Consider the following 19,894-nt stretch of genomic DNA (forward strand, 5'->3'; position numbering starts at 1 on the left):
CGGCTTGGGCGGAAACTGCTCAAGCCTCTTATACGGCTAGCAGGCCAATCGCTAGCCGCCACGTGTGAATAATTTAGCACTAGCCAATTGCGGGGCACGAAGTTGCATACGATGAGCGGGAACTCCTTTGCACCGTGCATTTCTGTGTTGCGAAGGAAATGCACCCTGCAAAGAACGCTGCAAAGTGGCGGGAACACTTCCCTGCGTGCGGGTTCTCTGTGCAGCAGAACTCCTCCGTGCAATGAAGCTGTAAACCCACGGGGATAATTCTTAGTGCCGAAGCGCACACAAAAATCAGACCTTTGGGTCATGACATCCCCCCTTGCTGAAGGCACAATAGAATTATACTTCAAACCTATCATCTGGGTTATTCATAGCTCTGTCAACGGTTTGCGAAACTAAACGAGCAAAAACAAAATCAGTTAACAATAAAAGTTCGTCCTCAAGGGATCGAATCAAATAATAACCGACACACACACATATACATAAAATCACATTCATAACAAAAAACTGAACGATCATGACTTCGGTGGGCGTCATGATGGAATCGCACGCCAGGCCTTCATTCCGTTCGGTGATGTTGTCCCTCTCGGGGCCTCTCTCCACCACGCACTCCGAATCCCTGATCTGTAAAAGAACTCTCTTAAAATGGTTATTTCACTACTATTTATAAAATCATGCAGGACCGCACGATAATGCAGTCAATTAAACTTATCATTACTATTAAATACAAATATATAGACATGATTCTATACTGGACAGCTCTCTCTCTTTTCCGACTCAGCAACTCGATGAAATCGTCGATGAGTCATCATCGCCTTCTTCTAGGTAATGAAAACCTAACTCGTAGGCTAGCTGTCATTGTCCCGCGTCTCCCAAAATCCAAAGCTGTCGCTTATTAAGTCCAGAACGCTGCAGGAGGAATCCAAACATGTATCTCTCCTCTTGCGTTCTCTGGCATAATACTGGACGCTCGGATTCGCGGTGTTTTGTGTTCTGAGCCTCAGTCGGGCGTTGACACTCCCGATCACTGGATAGTCTTGGCTCCATTAGGACGCGCAGTCTTGACAACTGATGAAGGAGACTACTCACAGGATGATAGACCAGTGGGTTCAGCACACTCCGCAAAACCACGATGTTTCTTTGCGCGTAAACCTTAAGACAACTATCTATACTGTCGAGAGTCACTGGAACGGTTCCAGGGTCTCGCAGGTGACGGTGAGGCCATGGTCGCATTTGTTGGAGCGGTGTTAGTCCCAACGTGCATATTCGTGGGTTCCAGGCACAATACGAAACTCCGATGATCGCCAGTACAAGCTGTTCTGCACCGGTGTGCTCTGGTCATCCATCATGCCATGCGTGGGCCTTCTGTTCAATCACTCCTGCCACAAGCGCTGGAATTGGAATAGGCCAGTGGACGCTAAACGCCACCAAGTCGATGTCGGTGACATGTCCCCTACTCCATGAAGCTTGTCTCACCAAGAAGCTTGCCTCTTCCTGGTCCAGGAGGTCGGACCCAAGTTCCATGACCAGACGTCCCAACCACACAGCCAGAGTTTCATCGGATCGTATCCTGGATTCTCTACACAAATTCTGCAGTTCGGCTCTGGAGCGAGCATAATAGGTGGTAGCTTGAACTGCACTCTGCGGACTGATGACTGGGCTACTTGATGCTGCAGGCTGATCAATCTCTTCGCGAGTTGTCGTTGCTGTTGCTGTTTCTGTCGGAGCTGTAGTCATTGTTACAGTGGGGGTTGTTGTTGTTTCAGGCGGGAGGGGCGGATGCACTCCTCCGCTTGACTCCCCCTCCCTTCGGCAGAGGGGCGTGGTCGGCAGAATTGACGCTGCGTCGCTGGGCGGAGTCACCGGCCGAACCCTCGCGGGCTCTCCCGAAGCTCCATCCCTCTCTTCCGGCTTCTCCACGCGGTCTTCCCTCTGCTCGGCGCCATCTTGTTGGGGCTTTTTAAGATCCCCTCTCTCAGCTGCTTCTCCGACCGCCTGAACGGCCATACGCAGCTGGGTCTTTAAGCTTAAAGTTTCACTCATCAGATCAGTCATAGTCTGAAAAGTTGCATTTAATTTTCCCCCCTTGTCGCACTGTAGGACCACTCTCTCATTTACGGCGCAGTCGTCCGTCTCCGGGTCTTCGCAGAGCTCGGATGGACGATCTCGACTCCTTAGTCTAGGCACCACCATGCAAGGGGAGAACCAGCCGATCGGCATCGGTTCTCCCATCTTCCAGGCACACCGCGAGCAACGGACACACTCCCGGGTGGTGGTCGGGCTTACTGCACTCACCGGGTTGACTTCGGCAAGGGTTACAGCATCGAGGGGCCTATACAGGACCCGCTCATCGCCCATGATACACCCAAACGCCGAGGGGTGCAGACACACTTCTTTCCCCTCTAGGGCTCCGACTTCGGAAGCTCCTTCTTCTCCCCTTAACGAAAGGTGTCCACGGACACATCTCCTGCCCGTTCCGCCCGCCTGGTGGTACGCGATGTGCGCCTCCAATTCTGCGACGCTTGCTACGCTGCGTCTCCCACTTCTCCAAGGGCAATTCTCAACTAATTCTAACTCTAGCGAGCCCTCTCTTGATCCCATCCTTGTCGCCATGTGTGGGCCGGGTCAGGCCCCAGGCCCTTTTCATCGCTCTGCACACGGGCTGTGGCCGGCAGCCCGGGCAGGCCGGGTTGGAGAGGGCGGGCGCCAAGCTAGAATTAAGCACAGACACTTAACAGTTGATTTTAAGATTGTTTACTTACACCGAGATGGTTGCGGTGCAGGCTGAGAACTTGCTTGAGTTGCGGTTATAACAGAAAACATGGACACATGTGGAGTTTGCTAGGCTCCACGCAGACAGAACTCGAACAATCACGTGGAGTTTGCTAGGCTCCACGCAGACAAACTCTGGATGTCCAGGACAAGTGCGCATAAAACTCATCGATACGTCTTATAGAAGGCTCCGTTCAAAGACGGGAAGAGGTGGGCGGTGGATCAGGCTGCCAACTCCTCTGAGCAACACACAGGGTTTCTATTACCCTGCCGCGCACACCCAGAGTCCCCACGAGATGGATGTGGAGTCCTCTTCGGCTTGGGCGGAAACTGCTCAAGCCTCTTATACGGCTAGCAGGCCAATCGCTAGCCGCCACGTGTGAATAATTTAGCACTAGCCAATTGCGGGGCACAAATTTGCATACGACGAGCGGGAACTCCTTTGCACCGTGCATTTCTGTGTTGCGAAGGAAATGCACCCTGCAAAGAACGCTGCAAAGTGGCGGGAACACTCCCCTGCGCGCGGGTTCTCTGTGCAGCAGAACTCCTCCGTGCAATGAAGCTGTAAACCCACAGGGATAATTCTTAGTGCCGAAGCACACACAAAAATCAGACCTTTGGGTCATGACACTAGCAATATCGAAAGGCCTAATGTAGACAAGCTCACAGCTTTGAACATTGCTTCAAGTATTGAGCAGAACAGAGACGAGTGACAGTTAAGAACACTGACTGACTTTAAACATTTAGTCTAGCAGAGAATACTATATGTTCTAGGACACATATGCAAGAACCTATGGTCTCCCTCGCCAAAAAAAGAAAGAGAGAGAGAGAAGAAAGTAGAAAATGTTAAGAAACCTGTTTTTCACCAATTTGATAATATGTTCTCAAATACTGTCAGTATTCATTCTCTAATTCATTCCAATTACTTTGCTGAAGGCATACCATATTTAAAAAATATATAAATACAAATACTGTGCTGAAACAACTCCTTTTTCAAACTGAAAGCTATTAAAGCATTATTTGGTGATTAAAATCAGGTAACTTTACATCTTGCTTTAACTCATTTCTGCAAATGTGTCCCCTTTTGAGCACCTTTTTTGAAAATAATCCTAAAGAGATGCTACATAACAAGACTTTCACATAAAAATAATGTCTTTTGTACGTTACTGTGCTTGCAAATACAGACACATTGTTTTAGAAACTCTCCTTCCATCTGAATATTGCTTTTTAAAGTAAACATTGTATTTATAAGGGCTGTTCATCATTAAAATATTGCTTGAAGGAATCCAAAAAAACAAGGGTATGGCTGAAAGCCAATGTTACTGGGAAGATAGAATATTCACAGTACTCTCACTGCTGGTGGTGATTAATTAAAAGTCATTAGATATCCCAACATTCAACAGTTCAGACTGTTTCCCACTGGAGTGACAACCTGTTTTTGCTGACAAGATGTTTATGTGGGGGATAGTAAGGAAAAATACATGTTAGGAAATCCCATAGACATGTCTATAAATATTCATATTTTACTTACAGTCATATCTTAATTTTTGCACCAATTTTTTTTTGTATCAGGACAGGTGAATTCAGTCGTTACATTATAATTAATCAAAAAATCTATGTAAAAGCAGACAGCATACTGCAGGGGTCTGACGTAAAACCAATAAAAGTGTTCCATTATCAGGGGCCTAACTGACAGTGAGTGAATGCAGAGAATGCATAGAAGCTGAAAGAACAATGAAAACACCAAGTCCTATGAAACAGGGGCAAGAGGGGAGGGACATATATTTATTCAAATTCATGATGAGATTTTTTTTCCCCATTCGACATGTAGGGGGAGGAAAGAAACCTTATCTTAGATTTGAGCGTGGCCTGGGGCAAGCATGTGCTGTGGCTCTGGCTTCAACTCCAGCTCTGGCCCTGACCTGGGAGAGATCATGAAGTGCAGGAGGGAAGCATGGATAAGGGCAGGAGAGACTGCACAGTGCAGGGGGAGTGCAGGGTAGATCATATAATGACAAGGCAGCTGTTCTGGCCCTGCCACAACTTGGAGCCAGGGCTGGAGCTGCAAAGAGACTGCTTCCTGGCCACAGTATGTTCTATGCTCTGGGTCAGAGTGGAAGCCAGAGCTGCAGCATAGGGTAAGCAGCAGTAGGGGGGAAGGGGAGAGGGAGGAAGGCAGCAGGGGGAGGCAAGTGGCAGACAGGGTCTGGTGGATAGCCAGCATGGGAGCAGGTGCCAGGGAATGCAGGCAGAAGGCATATTGCCTATCCCCCACCATTGCTTTTCTTGCTGCTTGCCCCACTTCAGTAGTGGGGGGAGATAATTCAAGACAACCCTCCAGTAACTAGATTCTACACATGGAAAATTATTAAAAAATTGTAATTTTCTATGTATAAAATCTAATTATTGGGGAGGAGCATTTAAAATTTGAAGTCATCTGGGATTCAGGTAAATATAACAGAAGAAGCAAAGTGGTGCTGGCTCCTACCCTGGGGGTTTTCATAGATTCATAGATGTTAGGGTCGGAAGGGACCTCAATAGATCATCGAGTCCGACCCCCTGCGTAAGCAGGAAAGAGTGCTGGGTCTAGGTGACCCCAGCTAGATACTCATCTAACCTCCTCTTGAAGACCCCCAGGGTAGGGGAGAGCACCACCTCCCTTGGGAGCCCGTTCCAGACCTTGGCCACTCGAACTGTGAAGAATTTCTTCCTAATGTCCAATCTAAATCTGCTCTCTGCTAGCTTGTGGCCATTGTTTCTTGTAACCCTCGGGGGCGCCTTGGTGAATAAATACTCACCAATTCCCTTCTGTGCCCCCGTGATGAACTTAAAGGCAGCCACAAGGTCGCCTCTCAACCTTCTCTTGCGGAGGCTGAAAAGGTCCAGTTTCTTTAGGGTCTTTAAGAGGAGGTTAGACGAACACCTTGCTGGGGTTGTTTGACCCCAGTACTCTTTCCTGCCATGGCAGGGGGGTCGGACTTGATGATCTGCTCAGGTCCCTTCAGACCCTACCAACTATGAAACTATGAACTATATTGGTTTTGTGTATTTGGTACTGTGTATGGCCGAGGGAGACCAGCAGGCAATGGGAGAGTCCCTGTTCCCCCGAGCACTACTGGGAGTAACAAGGAATAATGGCCATAAGTTGACGGAGAGTAGATTCAGGCTAGATATCAGGAGGCACTACTTCACAGTCAGGGCGGCTAGGAGCTGGAACCAACTTCCAAGGGAAGTGGTGCTGGCTCCTACCCTGGGGGTCTTCAAAAGGAGGCTAGATAATCATCTAGCCGGGGTCATTTGACCCCAGCAGTCTTTCCTGCCATGGCAGGGGTTCGGACTTGATGGTCTGCTCAGGTCCCTTCCGACCCTACCAACTATGAAACTATTTTGTTACAGCAGATCCTTGAAAATGGCACTGTTCTCTGAACAAATACTAAAACAAAGCACAGATTTTAGCAATAATCAATTAGACATGTTTCCTTTAATCATAAAAGCAATATTATTGCAATATGGAAGGGAAACAGTGCTGCACAGGCAGTCCAGCAAATTCCTGCAGTGCTTTTCGATACAGATGGTAGCAGACCAACTGGGGGGAAAACTCTTCTCAATTTGCTACTCACAAATGGGGAAGTGGCTGAGAATGTGAAGGTGGGAAGGTAACTTGGGTGATGGGAACAATGAAATAGTAGAGTTCAAGATCCTAGGAGGAGGAAGGAAGGAAAGCAGCAAAATAACTGGACTTCAGAAAAGCAGACTTCAACAAATCCAGAGAACTGGTGGGAAGAATCTCCTGGGAAGTAAGTCTGAGGGGTAAAGAAGTCCTGAAGAGCTGGCTGAATTTAAGGAGACAGGAACAAGCCATCTCAATGTGACAGAAGAATGAGAAATACAACAAGATACCAGACTGGTTAGATAGCAATTTCTTCAGTGAGTTGAAATGCAAAAAAAAAAAAAAGGTATCCTATACAAAAAAGGAAGCTTGGTCATAGTACTAGGGAAGAGTATAAAAGTATTGCACAGGAATGCAGGAAGAAAATTAGGAAGGCCATGGCATGAATTGAGATGGAACTGGCAAGGGATATGAAAGGCAAAAAAAATGGATTCTGCAGTTCAAGGGGAAGAGGATGACCAAAGAAACCACTTATGGAATGCAGAAGACCGTCTAGTTATGGATGATTCAGAGAAGCCTGCAGTATTGCATGCCTTTTTTACTTCAGTCTTCAAAAATAGGGTCAACTTCCAGATGGCGAGTGCAGCTGACAGCAGAGATAAGGAAGGAGACAAACAGCATAAAGTAATGGCAGAACAAGTTAGGGATTTATTTAAGAAGTTAGATGCTTTCAGATTGACAGGGCCACATGGGATGCACCCTAGAGTACTGAAGGAACTGACCAGAGATATTGGCTATCCTCTTTGGCTAGGGACAGAAGTTACATATAAACCGGTTTAAGTCATCAGAAAATGGTTTAAACCTGTAGCAGAACGGAAGCTCAGTGCATATAAACCAGTTTCAAAATGGCTGAAACTGGTTTAAGATAAATCTCATTAAATGTCATATCAGACTTAACTGATTTGGCTCAAACCAGTTTATGAAACTTCTGTCCCAGACCCCTTCCTGGTTCAAGTTAAATCACAGTCCCCCAACATCCCAGCATGTTTTCCAGCCCTGGGCTGGGCTGTGTTGTCTGCTTCAGAGTGCAGAGCTGACCCCATCCCTCTGCTCCCTAGCTGGAGCAGTGAGGGCTGGCTGACAAGGGGCGGGGAGGGGGGGAGGCAAGCCTGGTTGGGGTCTGTGGCTAAACACCCCCTTCCCCTGCTCAAACTTACTGCTGGCTGCAACTGCAGACTACAAATCCCAGAGCCACATGGAAGCAGGACGAGAAAGTGATGAACAACTCTGCAGAGTCCTGCTGCTGTAACTCTGGACTGCAAATCCCAGAAACCTTGGGGGTAGCAGGAAGAGGAAGTGAACACATAGCCAGAGAGCTGTGCTAGCACTCCCCAGCTTCTGGCCTGAGCCACTGCAGGCATGTGGCTGCATTTCCTGAATCAAAGGTAAATGTCTGTTCACTTCTGTTTCAGTTTAATCTGTGCAGTTTAGACTAACCTGCAAAGACTGAATTGATTCAGCCTCAGGCTTTTTGACTGTCTGTACTTAGCCTTTGAGAACTTGTGGAGTTGGTAAGGTCCTGGATGATTGAAAAAAGGCATATGTAGTGCCCATCTTTAAAAAAGGGAAGATGGAGATTTCAGAGAATTAAAACTAGTCAGCCTAAGCACAATACCTGTAAAGACTGTGAAGCAGGTCTTTAAGGAATCAAATGTGAAGGGAAGTGATTCTTCCACCTTATTCAGCACTGGTGAGACCTCACCTGAATACTGTATGCAGTTTTGCGTCCCACACTTCCCTGAGCACATGATTTGGTTCTCCATGCTGCATATTTGCAGTGCAGAGCCAAATTTAGATACTGGGAAATCCTGGTATCAAAAAGAAGTGGTGCAGAGCACATGGTAGCAGCGTGTGCTGCCTGAAATCAGAGCCTGGCCAGTCAGTCATGTTCCAGCTGCCGGCCTGGTTCTGCACGCCTGGATTGCCACCGCTGCAGCCCCAGGAGGCCTCCAGGACCTCAGATAAGGCTTTGAGGCCTTAGTAGTAGTAAATCTGTTACTTATTAACGAATGAAGTCTGTATAGTCATCAATATCAAATACTCAAAGTTGAAATAAAAACAGTGCCCTGAGGAAACACTAATAGGTGCCCTTGAAACAAACTGATGAGCTTCCTTTCTTAGATATTTGTGATGCTCTACATACATAGAAATAGATCATTCTATTTAATATACAATAGCACTGCTACTATTGGGGCTCCATCAGTTATCCCAGGGCCCCATCAGTAGTGGCAGTAGGCCTCCCTGCCACTGATGCCATGAGGGCAGCAGCTATTCTCTGGCACCAATGGTCCTGAAGGGAAGGGAGCACTGGTTCCCATTGCCACAGGAGCAGTTCTGCTCCCTGCAGGCTGTCAAGGACTCAGCTGTCAGACCCCAGCAAAGTGCTCTTGAATTGTGGGGAACCCCTGTAGCACTACATGGCACTGTCCCCAGGTAATGTAGCACTATAAAATGTAGGGCTACAGAGAAGTTTCTGTTTCAAACAGGAACTTTTTTAATAGTAGAGCTACCATCTTTGTGTCACTTCAGAATATGTGAACATACTAAAAAGGTGCATATAGAGCTACAAAATGTAATGTGCCCAAGGCCTAATTGCAGAATAAGTGTGTACTATTTCCATTTTTTAAAGTCAATAAAGAAGACAAGCTAATTCAAAAAGGAAAATCTTAATCCAAAATTAGTGTTCATACACAATTGTACCTATATAATAAAAAGTGTGAATTACAACTGATTGGGGGGGGGGGGGGGGTTGATACAGCTGTGTGTGCAGAGCAGTCATGAATTCTGATAATACCATACAATGATGGTATCTTTCAGCTCACTTTTAGTAGCTATCTGGATGGAAATTAAAGGTTCCATAACACTTCAGCTAGGGACAGAAGTTATACATAAACTGGTTTAAGTAATCAGAAGCTGGTTTAAACCTGCAACATAACAGAAGTTCAGTGCACTTAAACCATTTTCAAATGGCCAAAACTGGTTTAACATAAACCTGCTTGGGTGTAGTATCACACGTAACTGATTTAGGTCAAACCAGTTTATGGAACTTCTGTCCCAAATCCCCTTCCTGGTTCAAGATAAATCATAGTCTCCCAGCATCCCAGGATGCTTTTCAGCCCTGGGCTGTGCTGTCTGCTCTAGCAGAGCAGGGTCTGTCCCAGCCCTCTGCTCCCTAGCTGGAGCCCTATCACAGGTCCTGCTGGCAGAGAAAGGGGTGGGGGGAAAACCCTGGCACCAGACCCCAGCCAGGGTCTACCTGGAAGGCAGGGGGTCTACCTGGAAAGGGGAAAGCCCCCAGAGGCTTTTCTACCCCCCTGTTCAAGTGGGGGCAGGGGGTATGGCCAGGCCCTGGCCTGACTGAGAAGGATGGGGGTGGAGGGTGTTGAAACCCTCATCCTGGCCCACACCGGACCCAAGCCAGAGTCTGCCTGGTCGGGGGGTGGGTGGAAGCCCCTGGAGGCTTTCCTCCCCCTCCCTGCTTGAGCAGGGAGAGGGGAAAAGGCTCTGGGAGCTTCCCCCTGTCTCCCTCCAGGCAGACCTCAGCCTACATCCCATCCTCCACCCCCATCTGTTTGAGCTGGGATTCAGGACATGGCTAGGGGAACTGCTTTCAGCTTCAGGCAGGAACAGAGAATAAAGCCCTCACTTTGGGCTTTCCCCCTCCCCCGACGTGTGGGGCAACACCTGGTGTGAGGTCCGGTGGGGGTGGGGGGGTTCTCCCCCAACCCTAAAGTGTAATGTGAAGTCTAATAACAAGGAGGGAATCCTTTCTCTACACCAGGCTGGGGGTGGGGGGACCTGCCAGGGGTGGGGAATGCCCTCTGAGGCTGGGTGGCCTAGCCAGCCCTGGGCTAGAAGGACTGTTCCCCCTGCGGGGAGGGATGCAAGGGTTTGGGGGGCATGTATTGGGCAGCCAATCAAAGGTAAGGCCTGTTTGTCTATATTTGGATGCCTTCAACAGTGGACGGCAGACTGGGAGGTGTGCTCTTTCACTCCCCAGCTACCGGTATGGGCCACTACAGGGGTCTGACTGCCTTTCTTGTTTCAAAAGTGAATGTCTGTTGACTTGCTTATCAGTTCAATCTATGCAGTTTAAACTAACCTGCAAAGATTGAATTGATTAAGCCTGGGGCTTTTTGACTGTCTGTACTTAGCCTTTAGCATTTTTTAAAAAACGAATAAATAAAGTCCTGCTTATCAAAACAAGTTTTAAAATCTAAGGCAGTATGTCCAATGTAGTATGCCATTGCAGAGTTCTTAATTGCTCTGTTTGTCTACACATTTACTCCATTAGCAGTATCTATTCAATCATTATGTTTCTTGGTTAATCCATGTTTCTACAAACTATAATTGAATAAGGTATTATCTATTCATTAAAGTGAATTAGAAGAAGGAAAAGTGTGAATTTAAAGTGGAATAGCTAATTTACCCCATGTGGATATTCTTCCATAGTAAAGGGAAAAATAGTGATTCTGCTTAAAATTCATACTCTAACTTAGTTCAAATTAGTTTACCTGTGTAAACCAGCTAAAAGTGTTCCAAATTAGTTTAAATGATTTAACCCCAAATTTGGAACAAGACACTGATAAAATAGGAGCCTCCATAAAAGGAATTAATCAGGAATAGATATTCCAGAGGAATTCCTGGATGTTAAAGGTAGATAAGGGGAGTATGATAGTGAATGCCTGCTAACCATAGCTCTTTTGAAGCTTGGAGCTGAATAACTAAAAGGAAGAACTCATTACCTGCACTTTCATTTAACGAGAAATCTATGGTCTCTACTTGTGAAAAATGCTATGGTCATAGAGACCTATATATCATCTGTCTTGCATGACAAAACAAGATAAAAAAGTCTTGCTCAAGCTTTTCAGCTTTTATGCACTTGAGTCCCAGAGGTCCACCATGTTGATGTTTTTCTTCAGCAGAGCTTTTGAAAAAGAAGGAGAGACAGACACTTTAACCACACTAGCATTCTGCTTGCCGTTTTTATGATCTTGTATATAAAATTTGGGGACATCCTGAGCTGACAGTGCATGAAAACTTATTCTGAAGCTAAGATTTTGCTCATTCTACTATCAAACAATTGCAAGCTGGTATCTATGACTGAAAGACAGTATTATATATACGCAACACTGGACAGCAATTCGTAAGATCTGGGTTCAATTCCAAACTCTGGTGCAGATATTTTGTGTGACCTTGGGCAAGTCACTTAATCTCTCTAAGCCTCAATATTTCTTGCATGACAGGAGTATTGTTAAGAAAAATCCGTTACTAGTGGAGAGCATGCAGATCACTTCAGAGCCACAGTCTATTTATGTAGACAGGTCAAAGCAGAGGATTATGATATTTGAGAACTGAAAAAAAGTTATGTATTGTTTCTTGTATATTCAGAGTTTTTAATATCATAGCTTGCATATTTTAAGTAGCATTTGGTTATTATATGTAGTAGCTTAGTATTACCAACACAATATAATTATTGTTATTAATTTGTACTCTAAGACTTTGTAGTTACTTTGTCCTTGAGATGACTGAGACCAAAGCCAAACCAATATAATTGACTGAATGGAGAAGTCAATATATACCTACTATACCCTATTTTTACAATTATAAAGCTGTAGTACTGAACAAGAATTATTACCATATTCAACAGAAAGCTGAATAAAAAAGTTGTATGGAGAAAACAAAAGAAGACAAGGGAGACTTTACTATTCAGCAATCTTTTTAGCTCCAAAGGCCTCTTACATTGTACAAACTTTTAAGCTTTCATTATATGAGAGAACAGTATTCTAATGTTATTTCATATTTTTAAAGTTTTGAACACTCTTGGTCATATCTGACACATGAGTCTTTCATAAAAAGTGCTTTCTATGAACTGAAACTATATGAATCATGTTATTTCTATTACTCCATTAAACAAAAAATGGAAAACACAGCATTTTAGGCAGTGTACTAGCACCGTGCAATGCCCAATTAGTATCACAATGAAAAAGGGGCAGAGTCTGCACCCTCTAATGGGCAGAGTCTGCACCCTTCAATTTCCATGCTTATTTAACAAACATTGATCTACTTTTTAATGACTCACCTTATAATTTGCGAAAATTATCTATTCTATAAAACAGTATGTTTCATAGTATTAGAAATATTAAACAGACTGTTACTCTCAGGCTATATGAAAGATCTCCAATATCAGTGTGCTGCTGACAATTCATCAGATTTAACAAGGTACAGTGAAAGAAGAACTGACCTCCTGAGGACAAATGATTCTCTTGGGACGTGGTGCCTCTTGTTGTAACTGGTACACTGTCAAACACAAAAAATGCAAAGATAATTAGAGGATTGCAATATACACAACAAACTTTTCTTAAGATATTTAGCCAGATGCTGCAAAGAAAATGCAAATGGAGAAAGGAGGGCAGCGTAAAGAGACATTTTTAGAATGTATGTAAGTCAAGTCATTTATATGGAAATTAGGCACTGAATCATAAACTGACAAAATTGATTTTTTTAGTCTTCGAAGTGCAATTTAGTTTTGTAATTGTTACTGGCACTGTTACTATACTTTGGTGGGAAATTAGGTATAAAAAATTCTCTGGGTGTCTCAAGATAAAATTGCATATTTATATATCATATGATCGAAGAACTCAGTAATCACATTTTTAAATACAGTGCCAGTGCTTTTCACAGGCCACAAAAGAACTAAAAGAAAATGAAGAGAGTTCATGAGAAACTCACCAATGAACATTAAATACAGAAATTATCGCCATTTATGAATATATGAAACCCCAAGTCCAACCTGTGCTAACATTCTTTTAAAAGGAATATATTACTGGATGTAGTACTCAAATATATCACAGATCAGCTTTGCTTAAGGATTCCAGAAATCAAAAGCACCCCAGAGTTCTACAGTGAGGGAGAGGACTAAACTCCTTTCCTTGAAGCTGGCTCTTACCCTCCTCCTTTCCACTATTTAATGAGACCCTTTCCTTCTTACTATTTCAAAAGCTGTGACTGGGGGTTAATATATGGTGGTGGTAATCAATTACAATGAACCAGAATTCTGCTCCATAACCCCAATAAAATCTGTAAGGCTTGCTTTGCCTTCCTGGAGACAGGACCTCTGTGTATTGCACATGGAAAGAAATGCATCATGTTCACAGTACTGTACTTCCCCCAACCCACACCCCTCTGTTATCCCCACCCAAGACTTCACTGAAGGCCCTCTGTGAAAGTGTGTGTCAATGCTGTGGGGAAAAAAAAAGTGAGGGAAAACCCCCTTGACCTTTGTAAACAATGGGATGTCTGCTGTCAACTTAATCCAGCTGGTGGTTGTATTATCCCTTCTGCACAGTGCCATAGTGCCATTTTAAAGACAGGCTAGTAAAGCTTGGAATGTGTAGTAGCCCTGGGCATTTTCCAAGTATCATGGTAACTGGTGATTTCCCCAGCGACTTGAGTCATGTAATTATGCAAGAATCCCAGATTTCATTTGCTAAGAGAAAAGAAAGGAATTTTGTTGCCCTCATCACTGTCAAGTGATGAATGAAAACTGTAGCTCACGCTACTTTCAAAACAGAGAAGGAAAAACTATATTTCTTAAAAAATAAAATCTCTCTTTTTAGGGGAGCTACTCACAATTGTCAAACATATGGGATAACAATGCTGGTTATATCCTTTTCTGTTTACAAAGAACACCTTAAAATGAACTCTAGATGCTCCGAAAGCAGAAGGCAAACAAAAAGGGTTCCAAATTTGCTATTTTTAAGTCTCATTATTTTTACTGCCTGATTCACAATTTCTAAATGCCTGAAACTGGCAGTACTGCTTATATACTTATATAATACTATCTAGCAATTTTTGACTCTGTCACACATTTTCAGCAGAAAAGAGAAGAAGCTAGGGGAATTAAAAAGTGGAAAATTCCCCACTATTTCATAATTTGAAAAAAGTATTTTTAATTTTATTTTTTCTAAAAACAAAAAAATCCCGAAAGCAAAAATGTTGTTGAAAGCAAATTTTCATTTCTTTCATAATGAAAGTTTAAATTGCCTCTAAGTCAGGGGTCAGGAACCCCAGGCACATGTGCTAGCACATGGCACGCAAGGACACTTTACTCGGCAGGCCACATCCAGCCGGGCTCTGGGCAGCTGCCACTGCCCACAGAGCCCAGGCTGCTCACAGCAGGTGGCAGGGAGGCTGCAAGCCATGCTGGAAGCAACTCAGGCTCCATGGCTGGCAGCAGCTGCCCACAGCCCAACTGGATGTGACAGGCAGGCTGGCTCATTGCTGTGTGTGCCTCACAGGCCACTGAAGGGAAGGGGTCAGAGCTGTGCTCCACTGCCCAGGGCTGCATGCCTGCAAAGCCAGGCATCCCTGCAAGAGGCAGGAAGGGGCAGAGTGGGGGAGCAAGGGGGCACATCCCCATCCTGCTGGGTCCAGCAGCAAAGGGCGGGGCAAGCTGCATAAGTGCAGTGGCCCCCACAACCCCCATCTGCATCTCCTGGGGATGGGCTCTGGGACCAGGGGAAGGTGCTCACACATGGCTGCTGACCTGGGCAGTCCCAAGGGGGTTCTTCTTATGTCCAAGCACCAGCTGGCCACGCTGATCTGTGCTGCCAGTCCCAGCCCGCACTGCGCTAAGCCAGGAGCTGGACCGCTGCTGCAGGGTAGCACAGATCTCGGTGGTGACCAACTGTGGCCCAGAGGGGTCCCAGTGGGGTTTGCACTGCCCCTGCTTGTGCAGCTGAAGCCTAGCCTGCAGTGGAGAAGGGGCCAGCCCTCCTCCCCATGTTCTATGCCCCGACTCCTTCCATGCCACGTTCTTGGGGGCGTGCCTGCAGTCACCACCAACAACAAGCAGGGTCAGGGCTCCGGACCCCAGTGCAGCTGCCTACTGCCAGCAGCCTGGGCTCCTCAGTGGGTGGCAGGGGCTTGCCCAGAGCCTGAGCCATTTGCAGCAGGCAACCATGAGCCTGTAAGCACCTGCACTGAGGTCAGAGACCTGACCCTCACTCATTGTTGGCAGCACGTGCAAATGCACCTCAGGGCAGATGGCAGGGAAGGTGCCAGGGCTGCACCGCCACAACAGGGCTGCACTGCCTCTCAACTCCACTGCCATCCACCCCTGGCATGCCAATATCTTCCAAGTCTGGGTTGCTGGGGTTTTTGACACTCAGCCCAAAAACTTTGCTGACCCCTGATCTAAGTACTACAGACCAGTAGTGGTCAACCTTCCAGCCCCATGAGCTGGATGAGAAATGCAGGGCTGGTCCACAAGCCAGATCCCACGGGCAGGGCGAATCCAAGGCTGGATTCAGCATGGGGTTCACATGCCAAGTCAGCCCACTGGTGTGATCTGGAACACCAGCCTTGTCCCATGCACTGGATCTGACTATGGACCAGCTCTGGAGGCTACAACAATTAATGCTGTCACTCCCCAATGCCAAATTTCTGGATCCATGGGGAGACACCAAGCTGGATAATACAGCCCTGTGAGCTGGATTCATCTGATAGGCTGAAGGCTGAGCACTACTACGATAGATGACAGGATCACTGAGACTGACCTCACTGGTGGAATGGAGAAATAAGGGTTGAGGAAGGAAGCAACAAGGTACAAGACAAGGAAAGATAAATACACTAAGGAGGAGTAGAACAACAAGAAGGCCTGGAAATCAAATGCAAGAATTATGAGGCTGAGTTGGTGAAGGAAGAAGAATCATGAAAAGATTCACTAGGAATGATCAGTAAGAAGGATTATGAATTGAGGAACTGAGCAGTGTGGTTGTAAGAGAAAAGTGATCACTGGTACTATGTGTAGTAAACTGGGGGGATAAAGAGAAGAGGTCTGATTTTAGACATGTCGTGGAGAAGAAAACAGTAAGACCACTACAATGCAAACTACTAATAATAATTCAAACACTGTTTGGATCTGTTGGACAAAGAAGAAGCAGAAGCATAAAATGACCTCAAGTTACTGACCTACATGACTTAATAGATGATGACACACTCAAGAGCCATAGAAAATATTGTGAATAGGAAGAGTTTCTGAGGAAAGATAAGGAGTTCATTTTTGGCAATGTTAACTGTAAATTGACAGCAGGACAACCCTGTAAAGCTGTTGGAAAGATAAGCTAAAATATCAGATTGAGTGAGAGGGGATAGGTTAGGAGCTGAGGGGAAGGCTCAAGAGTTGTCACTAAAAAAATGGTAGATGAAATCAAGCAATTGGATGAGTTCACCAGAGATATGCAAGAAAGAAAAGCTGGCAGGCAAGAACAGTCTGCTGGGAATTCCTACGGAAAGTGCATGACAGGAAAAGGGTGGGGGAAAATCAACAAGAGACAGCCAGATAAAGGGAGAACAAGGAATGGAGAGTGTCTTAGAAATGGAGAGAATAAGATGTTAAAGGAGGAGACTGGATATGAGTGACAGTCTCAAAAACTTCATTCTTCTCTATATATCTTGTTCTTTTCTCAAATGTTTATTATATCTGAGCTTTCACACAAGTCAAATACTATGGCCAAGACATTAGAAAATGGGTCCTGAAAACAAAGCTCCTATGAGCCTACTTAAACACCTAATTAAGTGACCTAATTTTCAGAGTGCACCCTGCAGCTCTCATTGATTTCAATATGCACATTTGCAAAAGTATCAAGCGCTCAGCACTTTGGATGACACTGACTTCAGCAATAGCTGCTAGGCACTAAGAACTTTAATAAAATCAGGTCTCTTAAATAATTATCTATATAATTATTTAAGCACCTAACTTTTTGAAGAACTGGGTACACATCCTGCTTTATAGGAATACGGCGGCTTGAAGTCATAACAAAATAGATTTCTTTTCACAGTATGAAAGATGTGATTGACATCTGACCCAATCCACCTCTGTGCTTAAAGCTGACAGACAGGTTAAAGATAAATTCTCTTTGATTACAAAAAAGACCACACTTTGAACAAAGGGATTCATTATTACTTTAGCTTGGGAAAATTAACCTCATAAAAAGGGATCGCATGCAAAAATCATATTTATTACTGCCTTTTAGAGAACGGCATCATACTATCACTGGCTTTTGGTTCCTGCATCAAAACACAGACAACATGTATACTCATATCCTACCACAGTGACTTAAGAAAAACCTTGTGCTCTTCTTCCTTCTGCCAAGAAAAGGTAGAATATAATTTACTTCCTGCTGCCTTTTAAATTCTATAATGTATCACAAGCCTAAGGCACCTCATCAAAGCTGGATCCAGGGGATGTGCAGAGGTACAGTCAGTATTTCATGCCATGGAAGCAGCAGCTCTTTTTTAAGTCCCCGAAGCAAGTAAAAATCACTCCCACCCTTTCCTTCTGTGCTCAGTGGCACAACCCCTCCACCCCCTCCTTCTCAGCTGCTGTCTCTAGCTGTCCCAGAGGTGGGGAAGGGGAGCTCCAGAGCTGCTCCACCTGGGCTCTGCATGGAGCTGGGCTCAGCTAGGGACAGTGGCAGCAGCAGACAGCTTCCTCCTTCCTACTCAGTCTCCCCAGGTGTTCTCTGCCATCTCAGGAGCAGGCATGAGGGAACGTAACCCACCCCCTGCCGCTGCTCTCTATAGACAAGCCTGGCTCCATGTGCGGCCCAGCTGGAGCAGGGCTCTGGAGCACCCCTCACAGGGTCACCTGGAGACAGTGTCAATGGCAGTGATGGGCAGGGGGTGGGAAAAGGAAGGGGAAGGATGGGGATGTGCCACTATGCATAGAGGGAAAAGGAAGGGGAAGGACATTTTTTTTTCATATTTGAGGGATTTTTAAAAAGTCCCCCACTGCTGCTCCTATGGTATAGTCTGCTCACCTTGGTGTGTGTGAGGGTGGGAGTAGTGGGGGTTTGGCAACCCCTGCAGTGTAGGTCACTTCTCCCCCCTTAACAAAATCCTGGCTCTGCTCAGCCCTCTATGAGCATACATCTCAACATCATCTAGTGCTCATATATGCTCTGATGGAGAGGATGATTCCACATCTTCACTTTTATGTACCACCCTAAAAACAACCGTCCCCTTTCTGGAAAAGTTTTATAAAAAAGCTTTCACTTGCACCCTTTTGCTTGAATTCAGCCAGGTGTTCAGGTACCTGCTTAATTTTAAGAATAGGAATAGTCCCATTAACTTTTGTGGGACTACATGCTTGTGTTTAAGAAATACTAGGCATGTCTACACATGAATTAATGAGCTTTTGCTACTGTATGTTCAATTTAGTATCTCTACTGTGCAGTACTTCATAAATGTGTATTAGCCTGCCCTAATGCGCAGTAGTGAGAGTGCGTGCTTTTTTAGTGACACTTAATGGGCCGTAGCCTATTTTTACTGTGCATTAGCATATTAGCACAGTTTTTGAAGTGATACTTTAATGGGCAGCAAAACAGGCTACTGTGCATTAAAGTGCATGTGTAGACACACCCACTGAAAAGGGACCTTAGGTACTTACTGGACCTGGACCTGCATATTTTTGCACATTGCTCTAACTTTTCTAGCTGTTCAGAGGTAGACAGAAAAAATGTTTGTTGAGAGTTAACCACAGAGGTGTGCTGGTGTAAGGATATGCCCTCAGCATCTTGTCATATAAGTGTCTGTATTATAAAAATAATCTTCCTGAACACTGAAGCTGGACATAGGACAAGTCTGAAAAGCAGTGAGGTGGTACTATCCTTCTGACAGTACACTCCTTTAACATTTCATTACTGGCTGAAGACCTTTCATGCTGGAACTAGGCCCCTTTCTGCAATAGCCTTTCTGCAGAGCTGTGTGTCTAAGCATAAGAAAACAAGCTTTGAGAAATGCCATTGCACGTGTTCTGGCTCCTTAAAGACAATGCATGGTGGTCCTGATCCTTGCACCCTGTTGGAGCACTGGTGGTTTCAGTGAGACTCTATGAGGACACAGTGAGCTGCCTACGTGGAGCAACTGGCAGGATTGTTGTTTTATAACACTCATAAAATGACAATAAAGTACCAGTCCACTTATGCAGTAGTTAAAATACTTTAAGGGACCCCCCCCCCCCAAAAAAAAAACAAACAAACAAACCAACATATATAGGATATTTTAATGATATTCTGACAAACTGAAAAAATGGGGGACATTTACTAAAATACCATAATAATGATGTTTAATAGACACTGAATACACATGAACACTAATCTTAAAGACTCTGATGTGACACAGTGGTAGATCATAATGCAGATTAATACTACTACTGTCTGTAATCTTCCCAGTGATTAAGTCAAAATTGTCAGTGTCTGAAGGAATAAAGAAGCAGCTTCAAAGAAACTAACGCTGCAATGAAAAACATATGTTTGTGGAAACTGTTCTTAGTAATAATCTCTGTAATTTTAGACTACTATCAAATGTGTTTAAATACACTGCATGTTGGAACTGTGCAACATTTTCTAAGGTCATTTATGCACGGAGCTGAGCTGCTGAGGA

The 19,894-nt window shown here is 45.0% G+C and overlaps 1 protein-coding gene across 2 annotated transcripts in view; it reads right to left on the reverse strand.

The window, feature by feature from the left end:
* Positions 1-19,894, reverse strand: part of CHN2 (chimerin 2) — a 237,945-nt gene that overhangs the window by 119,488 nt on the left and 98,563 nt on the right. For both annotated transcript variants that reach the window (XM_059728884.1, XM_006265246.4), the window contains exon 3: positions 12,690-12,745. In XM_059728884.1, the coding sequence (XP_059584867.1) occupies positions 12,690-12,745 (56 nt within the window). The remainder of the gene's footprint in view (positions 1-12,689; positions 12,746-19,894) is intronic.

Source organism: Alligator mississippiensis, chromosome 5 (genome assembly GCF_030867095.1).
Source record: "Alligator mississippiensis isolate rAllMis1 chromosome 5, rAllMis1, whole genome shotgun sequence".
NCBI lineage: Eukaryota > Metazoa > Chordata > Crocodylia > Alligatoridae > Alligator > Alligator mississippiensis.